This window comes from Myotis yumanensis, unplaced genomic scaffold (genome assembly GCF_028538775.1).
Source record: "Myotis yumanensis isolate MYYU_CA2020_CCGP unplaced genomic scaffold, mMyoYum1.0.hap1 SCAF_14, whole genome shotgun sequence".
NCBI classification, from domain to species: domain Eukaryota; kingdom Metazoa; phylum Chordata; class Mammalia; order Chiroptera; family Vespertilionidae; genus Myotis; species Myotis yumanensis.
In genome coordinates this window covers 35,669,889-35,689,222 of record NW_027223765.1, presented here as the reverse complement: position 1 = coordinate 35,689,222, position 19,334 = coordinate 35,669,889, and the positions used below count along the sequence as shown (strand labels likewise).

At 46.1% G+C, this 19,334-nt stretch overlaps 1 protein-coding gene across 14 annotated transcripts in view; it reads right to left on the bottom strand.

Annotated features, from left to right (window-relative positions):
• ATP2B2 (ATPase plasma membrane Ca2+ transporting 2) overlaps positions 1-19,334 on the bottom strand; it is a 369,370-nt gene that overhangs the window by 46,436 nt on the left and 303,600 nt on the right. For all 14 annotated transcript variants that reach the window (XR_011473706.1, XM_070433633.1, XM_070433632.1 and 11 more), the window contains 2 exons: positions 16,650-16,864; positions 12,797-13,039 (listed from right to left, as the gene is read on the bottom strand). Coding sequence is in view for 13 of the 14 variants with exons in the window: in XM_070433633.1 (XP_070289734.1) it covers positions 12,797-13,039; positions 16,650-16,864 (458 nt within the window). In the remaining variant the exon portion in view is untranslated. The remainder of the gene's footprint in view (positions 1-12,796; positions 13,040-16,649; positions 16,865-19,334) is intronic.

Below are 19,334 nucleotides of genomic sequence, written 5' to 3'. Positions count from 1 at the left end.
GAGTTGGGCAGGAAGTGGTGGGGTGCACTGGCTCTAGATCTCATAGACCGGAGTTCTAGTCCTGGCTTAGCCTCTTATCTGCTCTGGGACTCTGGGCACGTTTTATAACTCCTCCCAGCTTCAGTGTGCAGAACTATGGATTAAAGATGTGATGTCACCTCCTCATGGGGTTGTGGTACAAGGCAATATGGTGTAAGCACACAGCATTGAGCCTGGCTAAGTGAATGTTAGTGATTATTTATATTAGCTTACAGACTGGAAAACAGAGGCTTGAAGAGGTTAAGTAACTTGCCAAGGTCACACTCAGTGATTTTTGGAGCCTGGAGTTTAAATCCTGGTCTAATGGACTTCAGAGCCAAGCTCTTAACCATCACTTCCTGGACTAGGGGTCAGGACATTTGGGTTCTAACTCCACTAACCCATGGGTGGCTTGGCAAAAGTCCTTCCATTCCTGGGCCTCAGAATAAAGTGAGGGGGCTGGACCAGGTGGTCTACAAGGTCTGTGAATCCATGTAGATGACACCCACACAACCTATCCTTGCAAATATTCGTCTACTGTGCTTTTTTTTTTGAAAGAATAAGAGGCACTAGCTAATTGGGAGAAATCTGCATCAATGCAAACTAGAGAGCTCAGGGCAGTTGCAGAAGAAATCAACTCAATAAGCTGGAGGTGCTGAGAAAGCACTAGTGTTGACCATGGGACTGGGACTAGGCCTAACTCCTACCGTTTTCTACCACAAGAATAGGAAAGTAGAGGAAGAAATATCAGTCATGTCCTGAGCTTCTTATTAGTTCATATTCATCCACCCATCACCTACATATTCATCCATCCATCCATCCATCCATCCATCTACTCATCCATTCATCCACCCTTCCATCCCACCAACCCACCCACATCTACCGATCCCATCCATCTATCCATCCATCCCCATCATTGATCTCTCTCTCTCTCTTTCTCTCTCTCTCTCTCACACACACACACACACACACACACATTTATTCACCAATCAATTCGCTTACCTCACCTACCCAACCAGTACTTCCTAAGAGCCTAAGCCAGGGGCCATAGATGACTCAGCTGTGTCTCTCACTCTCAAAGAGCCCACCACCTCCATCAGAGAGCAAGACACAGAAGAATTGGTGTCATCATTGAGGGGGAAAGACAGCCTTACTCAGGTCTTATTTCCCCAGGCCAGGCTTGTTTACCAACCAAAGATCGGGGAAGACACTGCAGGTCCTTCCTGCCTGTCTCCTCCTGCAGGTTTAGGATGTCCTGCAGTCCAGCTTTCCCAGCCTGGTGTGGCAGAGGCTGGATTTCTGCCCTGGACTGAGCAGCCTCTGCCTCTGTTCAGACTTCCTCTGGGCCTAGAAGGGTGGTCCCCAAGAGTCCCTTTGCCCCCAATGGCTGTTAGCCTCTGGTTCTGAATCAGATCCTCTGGACTCTAGGGCTTCCTTCATAAGACCAAGACACCCTACTCAACAGCTGTGTTTAGGGTACCTGCAAGTTGGCTTTGCCACTAACTGGGTGTGTGACTTTGAGCAGGACCTTTTCCCTCTGTAGCCCTGATGTCTCTGCTGTCTATTTATTCACTGGATATGTTATTGCTGATTAAAGATAACACTGATTGTACCACATGCTGATTATGTGCCTGGCACTGTGCTAAGCATATTCCATTTAAAACTCACTTCATCCTCACAATAATCTTATCATTTCCCCAGGAAACTGAGGCATAGAAAGGTTAAATAATTTGTTTACATTCACAGTTTGTATGAGATTTGAACCCAGGCCATTTGGCTCCAGAAGATGAGCTAGTGTGTGTGTGTGTGTGTGTGTGTGTGTGTGTGTGTGAATCCTCACCCCAGGATATTTTTCCATTGATTTTTAGAGAGAGAGTGGAAGGGAGAGGGAGAGATAGAGATTGGTTGTCTCTAAACATGCCCTGACCAGGACCAGGGATGGAGCCTGCAACTGAGGTAGTGGAATCGAATCTGGGACCCTTCCGTCCGAGGACTGATGCTCTATCCACCTAGCCAAACTGGCCTGGACCAGAAGATGAGCTTTAACACCACCCAGTCATACCAGGAGGCTCTGCTGTCCCTTTCACACTGAAGGCCATCAGCCCCAGCAAGGAGAACCATATGGCTAGGGTTCCTTTAGGAAACACCCAGAGAGAGGCACAGGGGCCCTAGGATGCCAGGGCTACAGGCACAGAAGGGGACACTGGTGCCTCAGAAGTGACTTGGCCTGACTCTAAACCAAGTTGCGTAGTTCCAAGGTCCCTAACCTCTCTCCTGTCTCAGTAGTTACACCTTCTCTGCAGAGACTGACTGACCCCTGTCCTTTCAGCTACCTGGTCACAGCCTCTGTCAACCTACATCTGGGAATGAGATTTTAGCTTTGCCTCCAGGGCTAAGAAACGCTGCCTAATTGAGATTTATCACTGCAGTGATGTTGCTGTAGCCCTCCAGGTGGGTCCCACAACTCCCTTTTACTGTAATTGCATAACATATATCTCAATCCAAGTGGCTGCCCCTTCACCCGAAGCCTGCTCTGGGACCCACCCTGTTCCCCTGTCTGCCACGTCTGAAGGATAAGATTATTAACAGCACCTCCGTTATTTTAGAAAGGCCTGGAGAATGGAATAAAGCACTGCTTACCTCCCTTGAATTCCAAACTGGGCCTGGGGGTGGGGGTGCAAGGGCAAGACAAAAAAGTCATCATTTCTGGCATCACCCCGGATTCTCTCACTGTCTGCATGCGTCCTCTCAACCTACTTTTCTCCCTCCGTCAGGTCTGCCTCCCTCAGCCTGCAGCTCTGGGTGCAGTTCTTGCAGCCCCAGTGTATGGAGGCAGGAGCTGCCTCCTCTTCCCCCTGCCACCAGCCCTCAGCCCTTGCTGCTGATTCTTGTTCTCCCCAGAGCAATAAAGTGCTGGCAGCTCCCATAGCCCAACCTGCTCATGAAGGTGCGAGCGGTCTCAGGGGCAGAGTGGAGAGGGCAGAGCGAGGGCACAGTTGGAGAGTTAGCAAAAAAGCTCAGCTGCACAACCAGATGCTCACATGTAGAGATGCCCCACATTTCCGGGGTGCCAGCTGACCTCTGGATGGACAATTCTGTTTCTCTCCCCCCAAATGCTCAAATGCTGGTGAGTTACAAAAAAGGCAACCTGTGCTTCTAAACCAAGTATGGATCACAGCATGATGAGTCATGGCAACTTAGCGGAGGCAGGAACATGAGAGTTTTTCTTATCAAAGCTTGGAATACCACTGCTGTCACTAACAACACAGTGTCACTGGTGGTAGGTTGTGAAAATGGCCATAATTAGTCTCCCCTCCGAATCCATGCCCTTTGCAATGTGAATCTGCATTTCCTTCCATTAAGAAATGGAGTCTGTTTCCCTACTCCTTGAACCTGGCAGGTCTCTTGACTTGCGTTAGTCAATAGAATGTAGCATAGTGACCATGTGAACAAGCCCAGTATTAAAAGACAATGGGCCCCAAATGGAGTCACTTGTGCTCAGCCCACATCACTAAACCAAGACAGTAATACCTAGCCTAATTGCAGTTTCAGTCTCTCCCAGGGACTTCATCTTAACCTGTCAATCTGGAATTTCCTGGTCAGCACCAGTGAGGGAATTCACCTGATAGTCCCCTTCTGTCCCCCATAGGTAGGCTACCTATGCCTGAAACAATCCACCCTTTTCCTCTCCTGCCTGTAAAAGCCTTCCAATTTGTACAGCTTCTACTTGCAAAATGGGATGCTGACTCATGAATCACTCAATTAAGCCAATAAGATATTTAAATTTTACTCAGTTGAATTTTTGTTACTTAACAAATTTGGTAGCATCAATGGTATCCAAAGCAAACTTCTGAAGGCATCCTGGGACAATGAGAAATATAAGCGTGGTACCCTCTAAAGCCTTTGAGTTCATTGTCTTTCTTGCCATCTCTGAGGGCTGTGGGCAAATACCGTTTGTTTCTGAGCTCTGCTTTCTTTGCAATGTGCTACTCATCTAAATGGCATTCCACAGTCCCCTGTCTGATTAGAAACCCCAGCCCCTGAGTCTGTCCCAGGACCCACGTGGGAACTGTAGGGGCAGTTCCCAGTTCCCCATTTATGTGGAGCCCCCAGCCCACAGTCCCCATTTGTTGAGGTCTGCTGGTTCGATCCTTTCCCCAACCCTCAGATTCCATGTAGGAAACTCCTGGTGGTTCTGCCTGCAGTTGGACTGGGTCCAACTTAAAAAAAATCTGAACTGGGTCTGGGATTGGACTGCGCCTGACTTGAGCTGGACTGGGTCCAGTAGGTAAAGGTTGTTGCTAATGGGAATCTTGGAAACCACAAAAATCGGTGGGAATTGGTTGAGCATTTAAGAGCTATTAGAAATGTCAGGGGGGAACTCTTTGTAAAGTATATGATTGTCTAACCACTATGCTGTACATCTGAAACTAACACTAAATAATATTGAATGTAAACTGTAATTGAAAAAATATTAAAAATAAATAAGTAAAAGGAGCTATTAGAACACTCACCACCTACTGCAAAGATTCCCATGTTAGGATAAATTGGTCACAGATCTGGTTAGATTGACCCTAGGTCAGCCTGCCAACCTTAAGAAAATTTCTGTATAACAAGGTCACTGCAAAACACAGCACAATCCCCAACCCAGCAACATGTCCCTTTTAGGTATTATTTTGGCTTTGAGAGACCCAAAAACTCTGCTGAAAAGAGATGGAATCCTTAAAATCTAAAGATTTAAGTGTGGCACCTTCCAGCACACCTACTTATTTTATAACTAAGAACTAGGGTCCCAGAAGTTATAAATATCTACAGAAATGGCAAAATCTCCCTAAGCTTGTTTTGTGTTCTGAGAGCTTGGCTTGGTAACTGTCAGGTTGGAGACCCCAAATACAGTCAGACAGAAATGTGGGCTGTACTCCATTTGGGCTGGGGTCTTACTACACTGCTGTGAGCCCTCAGAGGTATTACAATGGCCATTAGGGGGAATGTGCCAATGACATAAGGTCATTTAAGAAATGCACTTTGAAGTGAAGGCTCCCAAATTAAACAAACAGAATGGGATACCTGCTTTAATTGGCATGCAGAAACTTCCAAAAGTCTACAAAATTCCAAAATAGCTCCACTAAAAGTTTCAGGCAAAAGTTAAGGAAAAGCATTAAGGAGACAAGAGGTATCTAAAACAAAATGCTATATAATGGACACAACTCTTACTGCTCCCCTCACCCCTCCTTTATTTGAGTATTTATCCTAGGAATCCTCTGTCTGAATTGTCTTTCCTCTCTGGAGAGACTACCGACCGTAAACAAAATTCTGCCAAGGTAAGGGCCCTACAGACACCCCTGCATCTACCTTCGAAGGAGGGCCCCCATATGGACCCCTCCCAGAGCTGATGAACCTCTGAGGAATTCTCTGGTAAACGGCTACATTAGTCCCTAAAACAGCCAAGGGGGAACTAAACTTAAAATTAATTAAAAACAAACAAAACAACCTTGCCCAATACTGGCAAACACAGTATTGAAGCTGTACTCTCTACTTTAAACCCCACTCAGAACTGCAGGTGGGAACCTGGAAAAACTGGCAGAAGCCAGTTGAAGGTGAAAATTCTTACTAGAGTCAGCTCTACCAGATCTCTGTCTGTAGTCAGTCCCCAGTAGAGAGAGGAAAATAAAATGTCTTTTACACCCTCTTTGGGGGTCCCTCTTGAGTCCAAGGGGTTGTTCAATACTGTCAAAAATATTTTTGTTGTTGTTAATCCTCACCCGAGGATATTTTTTCCATTGATTTTTAGAGTGAGTGGAAGGGAGGGAGGGAGGGGAGAGAGAAACATTGATGTGAGAGAGAGACACATTGATTGGTTGCCTCCCGCATGTGCCCCAACCCAGATACCTGACCTTGACTGGGAATCAAACCCGAGGGCCAACACTTTAACTATTAAGCCACACTGGCCAGGGCTGCCAAAAATATTTCCTGTTTGTCCTGACTAAAAACTACAAAGTAGCTCTGTGGTTAGAATTTGGCCGAATGGCAGAGCCTGACAGAAAAATGTTTAGGCCTTTTCCCCTAAGTTCAAATAAAAACTATGTACCCAGAGGGGATAAAAAACCTTTTAAAGCCCTTGTAAAAGGATTTGTGGGTAGATCAATCTATGATGTCATTTAAATTGCAAACCAGTTCATTGGGGGAATTGAGAGCAACTGTCCTTGTCTTATACATCTTTGCCAAACGAGAAATAAGCTCTAGAGGCAGTTCAAAGTTCACCTATTTCTTTCAGCAACCCCCAAACCTCCCCTGTTTATCTCAAAGGCTTGTAGTGGCCTTGGGAAACCAAAGTCCTTGGAGGAACTCGCAGTCCTTCCCTGTATCTTTGAGGTAAGAACGTTTTACAGACTTCAGAGGTTACTCCTATCAGAAAGAAAATGAAAGGTGGAAAGGTCATTTGGAATTCAGGTGAATGAAAAAATCATGTGCCTTCTCTACAAATATTAGTAGGAAAAACTGTAGCCATCTGAGCAGATAAACTTAATTTATTCCAACTATCTATAATAATAAAAGTATAATATGCTAATTAGAGCAGGCGTCCTTCCAGACGTCCTTCTGGATGACCTTCCGGACGAAGCCAGGGCTGCAAGGGAAGCCAGGGTCCCGGGTGCCAGAGGGAAGCTGGTGCCGGCAGCCGGGGGAAGGAAGGCCTACTCTTGCACGAATTTCGTGCATCGGGCTTCTAGTTGTTTTATAATTAGTGATTTTTATATTATTACGCATGTCTCATGGCTAAAAACTTAAAATGAGACTTCTGAAACTAGTATAATATTGAATGTCAACTGTAATTGAAATAAAAATCACCTATGTTCCATGTTGTCTTTATCAGGTGTTTCGTTACTTAAGTAAATCTCCTAACTAATGTAGTCTTCTCCATATTAAAAAAACTAAGTTTTGCTCAGAACTGTATAAATTTGCCTTTAAAGTCCTTATTCTCACTTTAGTTAAATAGGTAAGTATTGTTTCACAGTGAGCTGTGATTTTATTTAACCAGTGTTTGAAATGTTGTTTTTTTTTGGTATTTTTGACAAAATTCCCCTAAATCAAATCTTAAATGAGTTATTTTTTTACCTTGAATTAACTTTGGGATTTTCCAGAGGGTCCTCGAAACATCTCAAAAGATTTGTTCTCTCTTCTTATAAAAAAAAGAGACAAACTAATTAGGCTTATTTGATATGTTAAGTCATATGGGAAGCACTGTAAAAGAAGACGTAATACTAAGCCTTCTTTATGTTGTATCTGAATGGGTATATGTTATAAGTGTTCCAGAAATTGTGTGAAATTCTTGGAAATCTGATATGTCCTGGTGTGATGTCATCAGTTTTAATTCCTGTTATCAAGTTAAATTGTTATATATTACAGAGATAACCAAGTTTCCTTGTCAATTCCATTATAATGAGCTCTTATTAGATCTTTAATAAGGGCATTTAAAAAGTCTGGTCATTACAGAGAGCTATTTGTTTTATTCTGGTGCTTTTAGAAATGCGTTCCTGCAGAAGTGCTTCCTCTTTGAGGAGATTCATGAGAGAACTTTGACCAGTACAGTTCTCTGATGACTTTAAGATCTTAAAATGAACTGGGTAAGAATTTCTGGAAAAACTGGATTCAAGCAGAACTAAGAATTATTACCACGGGACTGAATGAACTGAGGAGGAAGATTATAATTTTTGACTTCTTGTTTGAAGCATCGATGGTTCTCTAATGTTTTGCTTTACCAGACTTAAGGAAACTTTTTCTCTCTTTTTAAAAAAATATATTTTTATTGATTTCAGAGAGGAAGGGAGAGGAAGAGAGATAGAAACATCAATGAGGAGAAAGAATCATTGATTGGCTGCCTCCTGCACGCCTTACACTGGGGATTGAGCCTGCAACCTGGGCATGTGGCCTGAACAGGAATCGAACCGTGACCTCCTAGTTCATAGGTTGACACTCAACCACTAAGCCATGCTAGCCCGGCAGGAAATTTTTTCTCTTTAGCTATCAATAATTTGGTAAGATATATCTATGTAAACAAAGATGAAACATTTACTTTTTACTCCCTACTTTATTTCTCCAGAATTGTGAAACTTGAGTATTCTTTTCATGATAACATAGTTAAGTCCAATGACAGTCTGTTCTTGTAACAGGATACAGTGGGAAATATTGGTTATATTACCAAGGCTTTGACTAGAATATCCCCTTTGAGAAAGAAGTGCATAGACTCAGATATGAACAGATGATTTTTCTTTTTTTGTTAATCCTCACCTGAGGATATGTTCCCATTTATTTTTAGAGAGAATGGAAGGGAGGGGAGAGACGGAGAGAGAGAAACATTGCCGTGAGAGAGACCCATCGATTGGTTGCCTCCTGCACAGTCCTGACCAGGATCAAGCTTGCAATTGAGGTATGTGCCCTTACCAGAATCGAACCCGGGACCCTTCAGTCCACAGGCCTATGCTCTATCCACTGAGCCAAACCAGCTAGGGCTGACCAGATGATTTTAAGGCCAATAAATCCCCTTGGAAAAATTGGCCTTGGTACCTTGCTTACAAGATTCCAGCAAAGTAACCACTATTCTTGCTGCACTTATGTAAATAATCAGGCCAAGTCTAATGCAAACAAATTAGTTTTGCTGTGATTATCTTTGGAAAAGAGAAATGGGCTAATTGTAGGGAGAAAATTTTTTTTGCATCTTTGTCTGTATTAGATTCTAATACTTGCCACCAACCAAGCTAAGACAATTGTCTTTGAGGTTTTGTTATATGCTTATAAACTGGATTGGAACTTAAATTCTGCTAGTTTTCTAAAAAAATTTGGCTACCTGTATCCAAACTAATGTTTCCAATTTTCTCCCACCCTCTGATTTGGAATCACTAAGAACAAATGCTGCCCTTAAATCTTCTGGGAAGGGACTACACCAGGTCCTCCTCACTATCCAGATTGCAGGCCGACCTCAGGGCCTCGAGCCTTGTAAACACATCTCACAGCTAAAGAAGGCTCCACCTGACATCTGGTCCTGCACAAATGCTGGAGACTCCACATCAAATTGATTAGGAAGAGAATTAGCTCACATCCATGTAGACTGTTGCCTCTGAAGAGGCTGGGTCAAGACTTCATACTTGAAGCATGAAACCCTCTCTTCTCTTTCATTCCTTTACTCTGGCATTGGCCTGGAAAGATAACTCCATAATCCATATCTCCCAGGACATTGCTAAGAGGGGTAACCTCTGGAATTTGAAACAACTTTATATTTCCTGCTAGGAGATTTACTTCCAGAACACCCTGAAAACCTAAGTGACCCCTGGCTTGAACAGGCAAGTATAACAATACCTGTGAATGAGTTCATTAGGAAATGGAAGTGGTTTGTGCCCTGACAGGATTTACCTCTGTCTGTGGCAGTCATCATTTTCCTTGGGCCTACGAATGCTTAGATGGCTGGCACACAACTGGCTAACACTTCTTAGGTTATCTAATGAAGCCCCTAACTGTTTACACAACAAAGTGGGACACCTCGTTGGTCAACTCCACTGAATTTGCATTGTTGAGTTAGAAAGGCCCTACCAGAAGGCGTTCATAACTCAGGGTTCACTTCCTTTGGGACGGCTCTACTTCCCTGGTTAGGAGTAAATATAAATGAGGTTATGATTAGAAACCTCTCCTAAACTCTTGAGGATATTGCAGAATCCACTGCTAAGGTGATAGCTACCCAAGAAAAATCTTAGACTCTCTGGCCAAAGTTGTTCCTGATAATAGTCTCCTTATCAGCTTTTAGCTGAGCAGGAAGGTGTCTATAAACTGTGGCCAACACCACCTATTGCACCTGGATTAACACTTCTGAGGAAGTTGAAACACAATTACATCAGACCACTGAGCAGGCTACTCGCCTTAAAAAGGTGACACCTTCAGTAGGGAATTCCTTTGACTTATTTGATTTTAATTGTTTTAGATCTTGGGGACCATGGCTCCAAAGTGCACTCTAGATACTGTGAATTACCCTGTTTATCATAGTCATAGTAGTCTCCCTGGCATGTTGTAGTCTCTCAAAAGCTTTAAGTGCATGTTTGCAGCCACTAACCAAGCAAATGATATTCCTAAGCCTGGATCACCAGAAAAGGAATGACGAGAGTGACTGACTTCAAAATTGTGAACCTGAAGTTGTGGCCTGAATATCACAGAAATTCAGTCATGCCCTTTGAATCACACAGAGGGTCAGTAAAAGCTGCGAGAAATACAAAGTGGTAGCTGAGAGTGGTTAATGCCCTAAAGTTTTATCACATCTCTCAGTTAAGCTGAGAGTCTGGTCAAAAGGAGGAATTGTTAGAAAAGAGGTAAGAGGCCCGAAATGGAGTCCTTTGTGCTAAATCCACATCACCAAACCAATACTTTATGCCTAACCTAATGGCAGTTTCAGCCTCTCCAAGGAATTTAATCTTAACCAATCAATCTGGAATTTCCTGGTCAGCACTAGTGAGGGAATTCATCTGATAGCCCCCTTCTGTCCCCTATAGGTAGGTTACCTACACCTGAAACAATCCCACTCTTTCCCCCTTTACCTATAAAAGCGGTCCATTTTGTACAGCTCCTCAGAACTCCTTTCTATTTGCTAGATGGAATACTGACCGATTCATGAACCATTCAATAAACCAGTAAGATATTTAAATTTTACTCAGTTGAATCTATATTATTTAACAATAGACAAGCCTGGAGGAGGTGGGACCGGTCACAAAGAGCAGAGATAAGCCACCCAGCAGAGGCCATTCTCATCAGCCTCCAGTCCTGCCAAGATCAGCCCCACCGAGACCAGAAGAACCACCCAGCTAAGCCCAGTTCGAATTGCTGACTCAGAGAATTGTGAGCTAAATATAGTTTTGATCTGAGCCAGGAAGTCTTGGAGTAGTTTGTTAGGTAGCAAAGCTGACTAATAAAAAACGTTTTTTAAAACTATTCTTTTAGGGGGTGGGCAATGACAGGATTTTAAAAAGACAATAAAGGGGAATAAATGATGATGGAAGGAGATGTGACTTTGGGTGGTGAACACACAATACAATATACAGATGGTGTATTATAGAATTATACACTTGAAACCTATATAGTTTTATTAACCAATGGCACTCCAATAAATTCTATAAAAATAAACATACACTCTGTCATAAAAATGACAATTATATATATACTAGAGGCCCGGTGCACAAAAATTTGTGCACTCGGGGGGGGGGGGGGTCCCCTAGCCCGGCCTGTGCCCTCTCACAGTCTGGGACCCCTTGGGAGGTAACAACCTGCTGGCTTAGGCCTGCTCCCGGGTGGCAGAGGGCACACCCAATCCCTAAGTGCAGACCCTGGTCAGGCTCAGAGCAGGGCCAATTGGGGAGTTGGGGCGCTACCCCGTCATGCACAGAGCAGGGCGGATCGGGAGGTTGCAATGCCACCCTCAGTCACTTTCAGGGTAGACTGATTGGGGGGTTGGGGCACCGCCCCCTGTTACACTCAAGGCAGGGTCGATGGGGAGGTTGCGGCGCCACCCCCTGTCATGCACAGAGCAGGGCCGATCAGGGGGTTGGGGCGCTGCCCCCTGTCACTCACAGAGCAGGGCCCATCAGGGGGGTTGAGGAGCTCCCCCCTGTCACTCACAGAGCAGGGCCCATCAGGGGGTTGAGGAGCTCCCCCCTGTCACTCACAGAGTAGGGCCGATAGGGAAGCTGGGGCACCGTCTCCTGTCACACACAGAGCAGGGAAGATCAGGGGGTTGGTGCGCCGCACCCTGTCAAACACAGAGCCGCAGGGCAATCGGGGGATTGGGGAGCTCCCCCCTATCAGGCACAGAGCAAGGCTGATCAGGGGGTTTGGGCGCTGCCCCCTGTCACGCTGATCCGGTGCCGGGAGCCTCGCTGCTCCGCTGATCCCGGTGTCGGGAGGCATATTACCCTTTTACTATATAGGATAGAGGCCTGGTGCATGGGTGGGGGCCGGCTGGTTTGCTCTGAAGGGTGTCCTGGATCAGGGTGGGGGTCCCCACTGGGGTGCCTGGCCAGGCTGGCTGAGGGGCTGAGGGCTGTTTTCCCACTGGCAGTTGACTAAAAGCTCCCAACCGCTCCTTGTTTTCTTTTTTTTTTTTATTCTGGGCCAGCTTTAGCTCTGAGGCCTCGCTGCTGAAAACATGGATACAATGTTGTGGTCCGGGGCTGACTGAAAGCCAGTTTTTTTTAGCTTCTTATTTGCAACATAGTAATAGTTGCTTAGAGTTGCAGTTGAGAGGCCCGGCAAGTGAGGCAGGGAACGTTAGAGTCTGCAGTCCCTGGAGGAAGCAAGTCTCCCTGCTCGCTTCAGTGCATGGCTGCTGGCCGCCATCTTGGCTGACAGTTAATTTGCATAAGGATACTCTGATTAGCCAATGGGAAGGGTAGCGGTCGTACGCCAATTACCATGTTTCTCTTTTATTAGTGTAGATATATATACACAAGGTGGGGCAAAAGTAGTTTACGGTTGTTTGTATGGAAAATAATACACTAATTAATACATAATACAAGAATAAACTCTGTGTTTCATGTACTCACAACTGCAAACTTCCTTTTGCCCCACCCTGTATTTTTAGTCATACAAAAATAAAAACGAAGTCAAAGAGAATCAAGTCACTTACTATCTGATCACCTGAAAATATATCAGCAGGATTAAAAAAATATGAAACATGGTGCTGAACCTGCCCAGTACTTCTGCATCCCCCATGGAGATGGCTCTCTGTAGTGGAGACTATACCACTTACCAGAATCTTGGTGGTGTAGGCGCTGTTGATGGCGATGGCATTGACCAGCAGCTCCATGGTCTTGGCATTGATGGAGCTGGGGTCCGGGATCTCCTTATAGTGGACATCACCAAGGTAGGCCTGCACTACCGTCATGCGGTTGGTGGTCAGTGTGCCTGTCTTGTCTGAGCAGATGGCCGTGGCATTGCCCATGGTCTCACAGGCATCCAGGTGGCGTACCAGGTTGTTGTCCTTCATCATTTTCTGGGGGAGGGGCATGTGAGAGGGTGACAGTGAGAAGAGGGAAATGGGGTACCAGGGGCACTGGGTGAACATGTAGTAAAAGAGGAAGGACTGCCATAGTCTGTCCCTTTGCTTTTGCACATGCAAAGGATCATGGTTTCTACAGCCTCTGACACCTGGGCTCCTTTGTGTGCGCCACCCTTTCCTCCCTTTTATTAGCTGAGCCATTTAAAAGAATTGATTGCCCTGGCCAGTCTGGCTCCGTTGGTTGGAGCGTCCTCTCATAGATTGAAAGGTTGTGGGTTTGATTCCTAGTCAAGGCAGCCAATTGATGTTTCGCTCTCACATTGATGTATGTTTCTCTTCATTCTTCCCTCCCTCTCTCTCCCCTCCCTTCCTCCCCTCTTTTCCTAGCTCTCTAAAATCAATAAAAGCATGTCCTTGGGTGAGGATTAAAAAAAATAAGTTGATTAATTGATTCTATTAATTTCGATTACAGAAGTAATCTACATTCTTTATGGAAAAATAAGGATAAGGATAAATTAAGATTGGGTCCCTCTCTGATTACTTCAAATATTTTTCTCTTACACCCTAATATAACTATTTTTTATTCATTATGAATTTTCTCAAATGTACCATCTTTCACTGGTGCCTGGTTTTCACTGTCACTTTGGTTTCACCAAAAGTAAATACATTTGGGAGATATATGTGTTTATAGACATAGGACAATATCTGGAAAAATATAAAAATATTAGTGTCATTATCTTTGGGTGGTAGACCTATAGGAGATTTTTATTGTCTTTTAAAAAAATCTATAGATTTTATTTTTTCTATAAGAAATACATGCTGTAATCTGCATGATAAAAATCACAAATTTTTAAAAATTATAGACACATAAAAACACACACAAATCAGCCATAATGCTACCACTCATAACTGATACACCCCACACATCAACATCCTTTTTTTAAAAAAATCCATAACAAAAACAGAATCCTACTATACATATTATTATTAATTTTCTAATGTATTCACCTCTCTTTCTCTCTTCCCAGGTTCACACTCCTAGCTTCTTCCAGGTTCTCAAGCAAGAAATGCAAATAAAGTAATTCTCTAGGAATCACCCTGCTTCATGCAGGCCCTCCATCATAGTGACCAAAAGGCAAGGAGGGACATTAAATGTTGCCAGAGTAAAAGTTGCTGAATCAGCTGTAGTTCTTGCCTGGAACTAGGAATTTGATTTCTCTTATTCTTTCTCCTCATTGTAACTCTTTATAACAGGGATAAAAAGAGAGCGCAACTAGAATACCTTTAATGACAATGTCTCAGAGCGAATGCCTTACTTATCGACATGCTCAGGCCTCTAATCTTGCAGGGTCATCCTGGCATCGGGGCCCTCTGCCCACAGTGTGAAAACCAGAGGCCAAGATGAGTACTGGTGGGATTATATAACTACTGCAGTGTCTCTTATTGTAACCTGTGGTAACTGTGACAATAAAAGTATGTTGAATGGATGACCTACAGCAGTTTGAATTTGCAACACACTTTGCAGTTTGCAAAGTTCTTCTGCACTTATTTTCTTGCCTGATGTTATAAGAATCCGTGAAACCTGGGAGGATTCTTGGCAATTGAAGAAGACACGGCAGAGTGACGTGACCAGGCGCACACACCTAGTGAGGGTTCGAGCTGGGATCTGAGCCTAGCTCTGTTTAACCTCCGAGCTGGATCATTCCATCTCCAGGACCCTGGCCCTCGAGCGGACTTGTGCCCATCTGTACTCGCTGAGGAAGGTTTGTCTGCTGCGCTTAAAAAGGCCTAGGCCTGTGCTGTCCAATACAGTAGCCACATGTGGCTACTGAGCACTGGAAATGCGGCTGGTCTGAAATGTGCTAAAATACATATATAATTTTGAACATTTATTGTGAAAAAAGTAAAATACATCTCAAGTAATAACTCAATGTATTGATTACATGTTGGCTTGATAATAATTTGGACATATGGAGTTAAGTAAATTATGTTATTAAAATTAAATTTGCCCGTTTCTTTAAAAATTTTCTTTTTAACGTGGCTACTCGGAAATTTAAAATCACACCTGCGGCTTACACTAGATCTCTCTTAGACAGCGCTGATCTAAGTGGTCATCTCTTTTCTTTTGAGGTAAGTCCAGGGGGGCACGTCCAGGCTCAGAGAGGGGAGAGTGTGCTTTTCCTGGGTTGGGGTGCTGTTCTAAGTCTATCAAGCGACTGTATAAGTAACATTATCTAAGACGGCTAAAGGCACCAGGTGCCAGAGAAACAGACTGCAGAAGGTGCGGCGGCCTAAAAATGTCTGTGCATAATTCCCCCAAAGCAACTCCGTAGGACTTTCAAGGAGACCCTACCCCTTCCACCCGAGCTCAGCTGGCTCCTGTGAGGGTCCTGACTCCTGGCTGTGTGAGCACCTTCATCTCCAGGACCCTGGCCCTTGAGCATCGTGTTGTGACCTGTTTGGGCTCTGGTTTGTGGGATGGAGTTTCTCTGAGAGCCCGAAAACAGGGAGGCGATAAGGGCCGTATCCTTTACACCGCGCTGCCACTTTCTGGCACCTGCCTAGAGATCTCTTTTCTGTATGAAATTACATCGGCGAGCCCAGCCCAAATTCCAGCTTGGAAACTGACGCTCGCCGTGCCCTCCGGCGGCTCTGCCAATGTCTCAGAGCGAATGCCTTACTTATCAACACGCTCAGGCCTCCACCCTCGCAGGGTCACCCTGGCATCGGGGCCCTGGGAAAGGGGAGTGCAGCCCTGCGCCCGCAGCGTGAAAAGGAGAGAGGATGAGCGCAGGGTGTGAGGACCTGGGGTGAGCCAGGCTGGAGGTGCCCTCCGGAGGGCTGGGCGTGCAGTGCCCATGGGGATACTAGCCCGCTCAGTTCAGCGCTCAGGCTGTGAAGATGGCCATAGGCCTGGGGGCGGGGCGGGGGGGGCTGTGCCATCAGGGCAGCATTTAGGAAGGCTCACCAGCAGTTGGCACGCAAGGGCCCACCTGCCCTCATTGAACTGCTTTTAAAACCTTGTATTTTCAGCCCAACTCCCGAGAGGAGGGGCCTTTCCTAAAGTCAGATGGCCTTTTTGTTTTAGTCTTATTTCTTTGAAATGGTAGGAAATGACCACTGAGATTAGTAGTCATGTACGCACTAAGGCTGTGGTGGGGGCTGTGCCTGTGACGGCTGGACTTCTGCCACCATTTGGTGGGGTGTGATGGATCTGGGCCTGCACAGTGATGTCTGCATTTTATTTTTTGTTTAAAGTTGCACTGATTGTCAATGTTTAAAAATAAGGAGAGTTCATAGTAAGTCCAGATTTCTGGCTTCTCTTGGAAAAAAAAAAAAAGGTAAAGATCTGGCAACACTGAGCCTGTGTCCTCACAAGGTGACACTGGCTGGGCTGAATAACGGTTGTCCCTTTAGCTAGGGTGTGGCTCTCTAGTTTGCCACAGGCCCCTGAAGGCAGGTGAGTTTGGGTGCCCATTTACATTTCTCTGTGAGCTTCCCATGTGTCCATTCCCTTCTTCTTAGCTCTTCTCTCAACCCCAGCGATGGCCCCTGGGCACCCCACACACCCCCTAGCTGGCTGGTCCTGCTCCCCACAGCTCACCTTCACAGAGTAGGCCAGCGAGATGGTGACGGCTAGAGGGAGCCCCTCGGGCACGGCCACCACCAGCACCGTCACACCAATGATGAAGAACTTGACGAAGTACTGCACGTAGACGGGCGTGCATTCAGGCAGCCATGGCTTCTTGTTGACCACGAAGGTGTCCACGGTGAAGTACAGCACCAGGATGATCACCGTGATGGCTGACATCACCAGGCCTGCAACACGGGGTGGGAGGGACCTGCTCAGGGATTGTCCTGGGGGTTGGGGGCCCTGGGAAGTGAGCGGCGGACCGCACCCTTGGCCAAAAGGTCTCTGGGGTCAGGCCAAACCTAGCTCACATCCCAGCTCTGCCACTTACTTGCTTTGTGGCCTGGGGCAAGTCCTTGACCCTCACAGAGCCTCAGCTGCTCCTCTATACAATGGGGATGTGTATTTATTTCACATGGCTTTGTAAGGATCAAATGTGATCACTGCATGTAAAGTGCCTAGGACAGTGCCCGACACATAGTAGGTGCTCAAGAAATGTGTGCTGAGTGACCACATGATAAATCAGAACTGCTTGGATGGTGCTCTCACACAATAATGATGTGCAGTCAGTGCCTTGTATTGATTCATTCATTCAGGCACTAGGGACACGGCAGTAGAGCAGACAGAGTCCCTGCCCTTGGAAGCTGACAGTCTAGAGGTGAAGGCAGACGGGAAACAAACACGAACAAGACAATTCAGAGACGGATAATGCTGTGGAGAAGACTCCAGATGACATGCTAGATCCTGACAGGGGCCGAAGATAAGAAAACAACCTAACTGCCCATTGACGGATGAAGAGCAGGGACATGTGGTGCATACCTACGATGGAATATTAGTCAGCCTTGAAAAGAAGGAAATCCTGCCATTTGTGACAACATGGATGGACTTGGAGGACATGCTGCTAAGTGAAATAAGGCAGACAGAGGAGGACGTGCATGAGGAACGTAAAACAGGCAAACTCCTCGCAGCAGAGAACAGAAGGGTGGCTGCCAGGGGCTGCGGGGAGAGGGGAAGCAGGGGTTGTTTTTCAGGGGGTATAAAGTTTCAATTACGCAAGAGGAGTGTGTTCTAGAGCTCTGCTGTACGACATGGTGCCTGTAGTGACAATGTGGCATTGTACACTTCAAAACTGGTTAAGAGGATAGATTAGTTAAGTGCTTTTACCCCCAAACCAACCCCCACGCCCCCCCCAAAACTCCCAAACTACAAAAGACCACAAGGAAATGTTTGGAGATGGTGGATATATTTAATATCTTGATTGCGGTGATGGTCTCACAGGTGTTTGCATATGTCCAAACTCATCAAGATGTACACATTAAATGTGTGTTATTTTTTATGTATAAATTATATCTCAATATAGCTAAAAAAAAGTGACATGGGCAGGGAGGGAGAGGTTACTTAAGCTAGGGTGGCCAGAGAAGACTTCCTGGAGGAGGTGATAGATGAGCAGACAGGTGAACGATGAGAAGGAGCAGTCAGGTGAGGACCTGGGTGAAGAGAGTTCCTGACAGAGGAAACAGTAGAAAACTGAGGGGATGTGACTTGCCCAAGGCCACAGCCAGGGAGGCATGGTAGAATTAGCAAATGCAGGTGGCTGCCTGCTGGGATCCCCTGCGATCCCTTTTGCCAGTTTCTGTGCTTTAGCTGCTGTGCAGGGGCCTCTGCCAGAGGAGAATTGCTCTTGGGTGTTGGAGTCTCCTCAGGAAGTGCCTGGGAATGCACTCCACTCCAACTGAATGACCAATGTCCAACGGCTGATTTGGGGGGGTCCAACACCACCTACCCCTTGCTACAAGGTGGAGCAGACCCTGCAGAGGTCCTCTGCTCCAGCGTTCCCCATGGAGCAGGTGGAGAGTGGGATTTCCCCCCCGAAACCTCAGCTGTATCTGGCTTCTTCCTTGGTCCTATCTCGTCCTTTACTTTTTACAGGTCTTACCTGTGTGCACCCCTTCCCCAAATCCCAAGCCCACCCATCTTCAGCTCTGCTTTCAGGGGATTCAACGCAAGAGAGAAGCAGAGGTGAGATGCAAACCCAGAAGTGCTCGACTCTGAACTCCATCCTTGGCAGGGCCAAGGAGGAGGGAGATGAGGGAGGAATTTGAAAGCCACAATGTTCTCCCCGCTTTGCCCTGCCCCGCAGTGCCATGTTTCCGGGGAGTCTTCTCCATGGTGGGGATGGAGGAAATCTCTGTGCCCATTGTTCCCCACCCCCTCCAGCTGCGGAGCCTCAGAGCCTGCTCTAACTCTGTCTGACAGTCGCCAGGGGCGGGAAGCCAAGCTCCCAGCAGCCGGGAGCTGTCACCAGGACCCCGAATTTAAATATAGACAGCCAAGCCTGTAATTTGCCTCCCTTCTCCACACTGCAGTGCCTATAATTAGAGCAGGGAGACAGCCATGGAGGAGCAAGCAGCCAGGTGGGGAGGCCTTGGTGTTTGCCACGTCCTTACCCACAAGGGGAGTCCAAGGCCATGTCAGATGGGCAGGGCTCACCTTGCAGCTGGGCTCGGCTTCCTGGGCCAGAGGGGCTGTCACCAGCCTTCACCTGCAGCTACCAACTCAGCTGGGAAGCCCAGCTTGTTGTGCTGGGGATCCTGGCACTGCTCCCAACCTCTTCAATCTTTCCTGTGCACTGAAGCTGGGGTGCTCATTATAGAGTCC